At 38.1% G+C, this 8,966-nt stretch overlaps 1 protein-coding gene across 7 annotated transcripts; it reads left to right on the forward strand.

Moving 5' to 3' along the window:
• The first annotated feature begins 1,931 nt into the window (after nt 1-1,931).
• Nucleotides 1,932-7,645, forward strand: LOC103967957 (protein BASIC PENTACYSTEINE4-like). 7 transcript variants are annotated; one of them, XM_048576162.1, is made up of 5 exons: nt 1,932-2,090; nt 4,392-4,516; nt 5,446-5,544; nt 6,444-6,538; nt 6,635-7,645. In XM_048576162.1, exons 4-5 carry the CDS (start codon nt 6,467-6,469, stop codon nt 7,496-7,498), a joined length of 936 nt encoding a protein of 311 aa, XP_048432119.1. In that variant the 5' UTR covers nt 1,932-2,090; nt 4,392-4,516; nt 5,446-5,544; nt 6,444-6,466; the 3' UTR covers nt 7,499-7,645. The 7 variants fall into 7 exon arrangements, with proteins under 7 accessions (XP_048432119.1, XP_009379565.2, XP_009379566.2 ...); XM_048576164.1 differs by having other exon boundaries at nt 1,933-2,090; nt 4,453-4,516; XM_009381290.3 differs by lacking the exon at nt 5,446-5,544 and having other exon boundaries at nt 6,428-6,538.
• Nucleotides 7,646-8,966: the final 1,321 nt, after the last annotated feature.

The following is an 8,966-nucleotide window of genomic DNA, read 5'->3' on the forward strand; positions in this document are numbered from 1 at the left end:
TATAGTACGATTAGAAGGAGGGTGGGTTAATAGGTCTTTTATTATTTCAAGTAAAAATGATTAACTTTAAACAACTATTTTTTTTCAAAAACGATGTCATGAGTTGACATAACCAACTCTAATATCCATTTTTGGGTGTCTGGGACTAAAATCGAGTAATAAAATTGCACTAAAAAAAAATTCCAGGGTGATAGAAACACTGACTACCATATCAAAAAGGTGTTTATATACTCACCCCAATGTCTTATCTTTCCACCCACCTTATATTCCCACCCACCATAAAAAAGTAAAATGAAACCCATACTATTTACCCGCCCACTATTATTCCCAAAGCACCCTTACGCCCCCCCCCCCCCCAACACCCTGCTTTTTGGCCTTTTATTTCGATCATTACTGGTGGCTTAATTAAAGCCTAGATCCTATCATATCAATTCTTGATTTCCTTCTCCTGTAACATTTTCTGCATTCTATTTTCAATTCTTTAAATAATATTTTCAAATATGATGGAAAAGTTGGCTTTCATTGCTGCTAAGGGTGGGCACTTAGAACCGAAAACCGAAATCGAAACACGAATCGAATCGGACCGCACCAAATGGTTTGGTTTTACGGTTTGAAACGGTTGTGGTTTCGAAATTGAACCATGGCAAAGAAAACGGTTTGGTTTCGATTTTGGGTTTTCAAAATCGCACCAAAACCGAAACCGCACCATATATTGAATGTTTTTGCTGCATTGTTGTTGCCGTTTTTGCTTCACTTGTGGGATTCTGGACAAGTCCTTATGTCATGAAAGTGAAAATTGCTTTGGCAGAGAAGGGAGTCCATTACCTTTTTTTGGAAGAAGAACATCTTCTCCAAAAAAAAACAAGAGCCCTTTGCTTCTCAAAGTCAACCCAATGCATTAGAAAGTTCTTGTCCTCATTCATAACGATAGTGGTGCAGCTCAATCAAAAATCGAACCGAAACTGTTTATAACTCAAACTAATTATTTATATCGATGAATGCAACAATTAAGGGTGGGTGTGGTGCAGTTTCGAGTGAAACCACACCGAACCGAACCAAATGGTTTGGTTTCATTTCGGTTTTGGCTTCAAAACCGCACCGCAAAAAGTTTTGGTTTCGGTTGCAGTTTCACTCGAAACCGCACTGAATTGCATCGCACCCTCCCCTAATTGCTACATTCATTGGTATAAATAATTAGTTTGAGTTACAAGAGTCCTACTGGAATACTGAGTTTCCATCTGTATCGAATACACAAGATTACAATTATCACATTATTTGACAGATTACAATATACTTCTAATCAACATGGGGCTTTTGTTTAACAATTTTGAAACAAAATAGAAAGGAAAATGCCGAGCTCGTCAGTCACTTGATACAATCATACACATACTCTGCACTTCCATTGCAATTTGCACGCTCTGCCTATGCCTGGGTAGCAGCAACGGTAGTGGCATCTCAATCCGCAATAATCGTCTTCCCTCCAAATACCTCATCCCCTTCCTCTCTTTCTTTGCCATTCACCAACACAAAGTAAGAGAAACATAACCCTCACTTTTGTCACCTGTCCACGAGATCCAGTCCGTCGTAGTTATGATCACAGTAGCATGCTTAATCGTTTTGTCCATTCTGGGGGTTGGAGTTTTGGAAAAGATCGGAGGAGATGATAAAATGGGATGCGAGCAGTGTGCTAAATTGCTAGGGATGGGGATTGGCGCTTCCTTTTTTACTGTCCTTATATGTCATTTTATGAAAGGATATATTAGTCATTAAAAATTTAATAAAAAGTAGGATGGGAAGATAAGATATTGAGATGAGTATAATAACATTCTATCAAAAAATCTTGACTAATTATATTGTGACATTAAGTATACCTAGTCATATTCTTGGCATACTAAAAAATTTCTTGAACAAAGGTGTCTTGTTCAGCTTTTGGTGGTAATTTTGTCATAGCACAACAGAAACACATGCGCACCACGCCCTCTCTCCTCACTCTCAGCGACTGTTTGTTTTTTCAGAAAACGGAACCTCTTCAAACTTGAAACTTGAAAGTACGCGAATCGATCGGAACCGATGCGGATTCTTCAATTTCTGTGAGTTCGCCTCCTTTACACTCTCTACGCTTCGAGCTTCCAAGCTTTCGAGCTTCAATCTCGGAGATCCTCATTCGAAATTTTCTGCTGGAAAACCTAATCTCAGTGAAGCTCCAGCGCTGGAAATTCGAATTCGTGGATTTTTATCATTCAATTTTCATTTCGATACACATTTCTTGCTTGTTGCTTTGAAAATGGAAATTTCTACTGAAATTAGCTCTTGTTTTGACTGAGATTGAGCTGTTTAATCTTTGTAAGATTGCTTCAAGCTCATGCTGTTTTGAATTACTGTTTCTTCTTTCTTCTTTGTCCTTTTAACACTTTGATATGTTGCACGTTTAGTTAGTGTGATTAACTAGGCTAATCTTGATCAAGAATTGAGGTTAATTTAATAGAGAGATTAATAGTTGAATCTAAGATTTTGATTTAATCAATTTGAACAACATTTGAAATACTCTTGCTGCGGTATAATGTGATAGAGAGATAAGTAGTGGATTCGAACTGGAGAGTTAGGTTGTTAAACCCTTTTTTCTCATCGACATCTGAAGATTTTGACTGAGATTGAGTTGTGTACTCCGTAGTTGCGTACATTTAGCCCATAGCCTCATACTTGTTTGGATATTAGCAGGTTGAGTTAGTTTGCAAGAGAAAGAGAGTGAGTGCTTGTTTGCTGGTTTGTTTTTGTAAAGATACATGGTATAATTTAACTGAGAGATTAGTAATTGCATTTAGGATTTTGATTTAATCAATTTGAACAAAAATAACAAAAGAAAATGTCTTGCTACTGTTTTGGCAATGGAAAAGATGGATCGCGTCAGAGAGTTAGGCTGTGAAATCATTTATTTCTTGTAAAAAAAAAAGAATATTTTTAGCTCTAGTAATGGTTGTTTATAGGCGTTGAGAACTGCAACAAACTGCTTAAGTTTGTAACTGATTTTTGTGAATATTAAACATAGTGACGAGTGACTTGTTGTTCACTTTTGATACCATATGTTACTGAATAGCTTAGAATTGGATTAGCTTGGTCTGTTTAAGTATATTTTAGAAAAGCATACATTGGTTAAAGTATGGTGAACTGAATTCAAACTAGAAAGTAAAACTAAGGGCCCGTTTGGTATCCTACTAACAAATTTCATAAACTTTTAAAAATATTTCTTAAGACCATTTGTTAAGAACAGTTCTTTATGAAACTCAAAAACTTGTTTTGTATGAGACAAAATTGTTTTTAAGTTTTAACAATTTTAAAAATAAAAAAAAAATCTGCCAGCAAACTCCCTGCTGGAGCTGACGGAGGTCTACTGGGGGCCCAAGGCAGAGGACCTCAAGAGGGACAGAGAAAATTGGAAGAGAGGGAGAAACAGAGAGTGGAGAGAGGATCTAGAAGGAGAGAGACAAAGAGAACGGTTCAAATGAGAGAAGAGATCAGGGAGCGAGAGGAAGAGAGATAACGAGATAAGACTGAGAAGAGAGAGAGAGGATGGAGACAAGAGGATCTGAAAAGAGGGGATAAGAGTGGGCTTTTAGTTTTAAAAATTCTAAAAACAGACGTTTTATGTTTTCATGAAGTAAGCTATATCTACAAGTTGGTTTTGGGTTCAATTTTTCAAAATAGTCCTACCAAATAAGAATTTTAGGCTTGAGACTCAAAAACTGTTTTTGAGTTAAAAAAATTGGATTCAAGTTGAATACAAACAGGCCCTAAATGTTTAGAGTTATGGTTATGACTCGTGAGTCTTTCAAGAAGTGGACTCTGCTATGCATATGTAGGAAAGTAAGTGCAAGGTGAGAGGACGAGGGAAACAGACAAAAGGATATCGATTTCTTTCTTTTCTTAATTTTCTTTTCAAGTATTGTAGTTTTCCATTATCGTAAAATACACATTTAGTGCAAAGATTCCACTAATTCGGGTACTTGCATGTTCCGAATGATTTCACAATGCTATAGTTTCAGAAAGATATCTTTTTCTTTATGTTACTTACCCACCACCAACCACCACACCCCCCCCCCCCCTCCCCTCCTCCTCCTCCTCCTCCCCCCAAAGAAAACAAAAAAAAAAGCACACCCTCGTGTGGTCATTTTAATGATGGGTGCCCTTAATGTGTAAGGACATTTTACTTTTAAGTTAGGACTGGACCTTGCTTGTTTATCACACTCACTAGAATTATGGGTACCTATGTTTTAGTTTAAGCATGCTCTGTGCCTGTGTGTGTGTGTGTGTGTGTGAGCGTGCACATGTTATGTTCTTGCAGAGTGTGCCTCCAACTAATTCATTTGCTTCTGTTTTCCTTTCGAGCATTTCAGATAGGATCCAATATGTGCTAACTGCAACACGTTTGCGACTTATTGTGTACCTGTTACTTAGCTGTATTAAGCATGGGGACGCATTCATGGTATACAGTCAGCATATAGCAGGAGAGGAGGAAAGGGTAAGTGTTGCAGTATTCTAATTTTCTTATTGTGTTCCAAATGTAAAATAGTGTCTTTTGTTGCTTGCTTAGCATGTGTATCTTACACTTTCTAAAGAATTAATATGAAAATTAGTAGAACTCATTGTATTTTTACAGTTTCTTTGTTATTATTGATGCTGTTTGACTAACCCATATTCTTGCTAGTTGTATTTGCATTTAATAAAGGTGCTTTATGTTTCAATAAACAGCACAATCAGTCCACCTGGGTCAATTTCTGCCTAAACAATGTATTTTGTGCCAGACTTCAACACTTTGTATTTGGACGATTAGAATCGAAGAATTTTAATAACAATGGCAGGTGCTCTTTTTGATTTAGCACAAGTGGTATGGTTTGGGATGTAAATATTACCAACTACTAATAAAGAAAATAAAATTAGAGAGAGTATAGATATCATGTGGTGAGGCTATTATCAAATAAATATTACCCTTTTGACTGTGATATGGTCAGAGAGATAGTGAGAGAACTATCTTACAGAATTTCATGTTTACGGTGACTCTATGATCATGTGGTGATGCTGTCAGCACTTATAACTTTCTTAAGCTTGACATTGTACCCTCTTCTGTTTCTTGTTTTCATTGTGAAGTAAGCTGCAAAAGCAATGTCCATGTCATTAGAACTGTTCGGTGCTAGTTGAGATATTTGAAGTTCTTGTTTGATTTATTAATTTAATAGCATGATTCTGTGGTCAGGTCTCAGGTGGTGATGCTATTAGTAGTTGTAACTTTCTCTAATCTCTGATTGACCTTGCACCCTTTTCTAAGTCTTCTTCATGAACTAACCTACAGAAGCAACGTCAATATCATTAGAACAATTCTTCATTCTATTTGAATTACTTTTTAGTATATGATTTGATTTGGATAGGTTAATAACATCATTCTATGGTTAGGGAGTGACCAAATGAGGTGATGATGCTATTAGCAGTTGTAGTTTACTGCGAGCATCTGACGGGCGCTGCACCTCTTCATTTTGTTGTCTTCTTCATGAAGTAAGATACAGAAGAATTTCCAATATCATTAGAACTACTCTACATGCTATTAGAGCTATATTTCTGTTTTAGGTAGAATTTGACTTGATGGTGCTATATGATAACATTTAAGTAATATGGCCATTTTTTTGTAGCGTAACTTTTGACTAATTTGGCGAGATGGTTATATGTAAATGTTCTTCTTGAGAAGACTAATGTGTTTTGGGTTTGTAAACAAGACAAATGTGTTTTGGGTTTGTAATTGCTTTTAAGAGTCTGCTTCTGTGATACGTTCACATTTCACACTCACAACAAGCTTTTCTCTAATAGCTAGAGGATTGAGCTGTTTCTGTGATTTATGGCATTGTTTCGTGAGATTGGTGCTTTTTACAAAGGCATGTAGGTGCTCTACGGAATTGAATTTACTTCCAGATGTCATTTTACTCCTCAAAATCTGAAAAGATTTCAAACTTCTTTCTGTCTCTAATATAAATAAGCGTAACTTCTACTATACTACCCTTAAGTTTTGCCAAAATTGCACTTTATTACACTTTTTTTTGTCTCACTTTCATACCTAAAGTTTAATTTTCTGACACTTTCAAACTTCCGTTAGTTTTCCTGTCAACTGGTCTGTTAAGTGATGAGGTGGCATCAGTTTGACCCACCAAATTTTCCATGTGGAATAAAAATAGTTAAATAATATTTTGTTTTTTCTTAATTATCTCAGCCTTCTCTCTTCCTCTGTCTCTCTTCGACTCCCACAGTCCTGCTCCCACTACATCTCCACCCCACCCTCTGTCTCTTCTCCCAAATCCACCACCACCTCTAGGATCATCCCCAACCCCTTTGATCCTTTACTTTGTTATGTTTTTAAGTTTTTAACTTGATGTTAACAAATGTTTAGTGGCTAAAATTTTCAGGACTTGCTGCTTATTATTAAAAAATGGATGATGGTCGGCAACATGAAAATGGGAGACACAAGATGGACTATTACAGAGGGGGGACAGCACCTCCGGTAAGAAGAAAGCATGTCTTACTATCTGCTGTTAATATGTTTGTTTCCTTGTGCAATTATAGATCCATTTGAATGGGGTAGAATTGAAATGTGCAGTGGAATATGATGGCCCAACAGCAAGCGAAGGAACCAAATGCCTTAGTCATGAACAAGAAGATCATGTCCATCATTGCTGAAAGGGATGCTGCTATTCGAGAACGGAATGCAGCACTTGCTGAAAAGAATGAAGCCTTGGCTGCAAGAGATGAGGCTCTCCGTCAGCGAGATGAGGCACTTGCTCAGCGTGATAGTGCCATGATGGAACGGGACAACGCCTATGCAGCCCTTCATTCACGGGATAATGCTGTCAACTTCCCATTGGGTGGTGGGGCTCCACGTGGAGCTAAACGCATGCACCGTACCTCAAACCATTCAGTTACCCTGGCTGATTCTCATTACAGCACAAAAGATATGCATATAACTGAGGCCTACCCAGTTTCACTTATATCTACTGAAGATGTCAAGTCACGTCAGACAAAGCGAGCAAAGGAGAACAAGGCATCCAGGGCAAGGCAGTCACGGAAGAAAGTAGGCGAAGATTTAAATAGACAGGCTTCCTCGGATGGGATAAAGTATAGATCAGAGTGGGATGCTCATGATTTGGGTTTGAATCTTGTCACTTTTGACGAGTCTGCAATGCCAGTGCCAGTGTGTTCATGCACTGGAATTCCACGGCAGTGCTACAAATGGGGGAATGGCGGGTGGCAGTCATCTTGTTGCACCACCCATATGTCGATGTATCCACTACCTCAGATGCCAAATAAGCGCCATGCCCGGATGGGTGGGCGGAAGATGAGCGGAAATGTTTTTACTAGATTGCTTAGTCGGCTAGCAGCGGATGGTCATGATTTGTCAATACCGCTGGATTTGAAAGAATATTGGTCCAGACATGGGACAAATCGCTACATAACGATCAAGTAGGTCAGAAACAATAGTTTGGAAGGATGCTTCCTTTTTAGGTACCTCTCTCTTTCTTCTCACTCTACCTCTCATGTCTCTGAATTTAACGGATATATTCATTGGCATGCGGCTGTATTCAATGAAATCAATTGGAGAGGATTTCGATAATAGAGTACTTCCATCTTCTCTTGGTTAAGGCTGTTGTATTTAGTCCCAGAATTTCAATTGTCCCTTCCTAGGGTTTAGGAAGGGACATTTGTAGTGCACTGGCGCTGTTCTGCACGGCTCCCTTCAGTCCAACAATTTTTTTACACGAATCGGAGGCCAAAGGAGGCACTGATACGTGGTTTGCATGCTGATGCAGGCCATTTGAGCTAAAGAAGCAGCTCAAACTCCACCATGTTTCAACTTTTTTTTTTTTTTTTTTTTTAATTTATTTTTAAATTTTCCAAATCGAAGGCTTCATTTGGGTGAAGGAATTCAAAAGAAGTGATTTGGATTCGACAACTTGGCTAAATTTGCTGCGAAAACTAGAACACATTTGATCAAATGAATTCAAAATAATTTCTTCCTTGCAATGTTATTTAGATTGCGAGCGCGTACATGCAGTTTGGCCCTAAATCTAATCTCTTCCAGTATACCAAACGCAGTACACCACGGTGACGTCAGTGTGGCCTTGTGTTATTGGACCAAAATGTAATCGTGGTGATCCATCTAAAGCTAAGTTACTCTCAGCCACCAGGCAATCGATGGATCGTCAGCCTGCACAATACTAGCATTATACATGATTAAGAGTGATCATTTGGAAGTGTTCCTCTATCAAGTGTTTTTACACACTAGTGTGGTTTTTTTTTTTTTTTTTCAGTAGCACTTGTTCGATATACTTTAATAAAGATGATTAGAACATCCTATGGTGATTACAGACACACACTTTAGTACAAGATTACTTTGGGAGCGCATGCTAAATTCGAACCAAGGAAAGTTTGACGACAACAGAACCTTGAGTGGTTCCCTTGGTTTTTGACTAATTAAAGTACCTCCCTTGAGAATTAAAATGTATCTATACCTTCAATCCAGCAATATTGACTCATACTCATTGAACAACATTTAACAATTTGGAAAGTACAACAATCAAAGGAAAGTTCAGTAATAATATTCACTCATACTCCGGGTGAGGGACTTGATTGTACCGGATGTTATGTGCTGGAGAGTTGAACTGCTACAACAGACGTTTTTTGGAGGAGGAGATTCGTTTGATATGTTCGATTCCACTTAGTCTACGAAGGCCTTCAGATTGACTGATGTGGCATTATGATAAAAAGTGTCTCTTCTCCGTCAAAAGTGCATATATGGTGGCAAGATCAGGATGCATTTCCCTGTCATTAATGGCGTCCTCTTCTTCTCATGGTGGGAGTGCATACGGTGGTCTATGACCAGTAATTTGGAAGGTACAGGTGCCGCCAAAAGTGAAGGTGTGTGGCTGGAGGGT

The sequence above is a fragment of a genome, unplaced genomic scaffold, assembly GCF_019419815.1.
Source record: "Pyrus x bretschneideri cultivar Hongxiangsu unplaced genomic scaffold, Pyrus_bretschneideri_v1 Contig85, whole genome shotgun sequence".
NCBI classification, from domain to species: Eukaryota; Viridiplantae; Streptophyta; class Magnoliopsida; order Rosales; family Rosaceae; genus Pyrus; species Pyrus x bretschneideri.

Excerpts from the sequence above, each read along its gene's own strand:
- LOC103967957 (XM_048576162.1), top strand. The coding sequence starts at position 6,467 with ATGGATGATGGTCGGCAACATGAAAATGGGAGACACAAGATGGACTAT. Across the intron at positions 6,539-6,634 it reads GAGGGGGGACAGCACCTCCG|TGGAATATGATGGCCCAACA; the intron begins GTAAGAAGAAAG and ends TGAAATGTGCAG.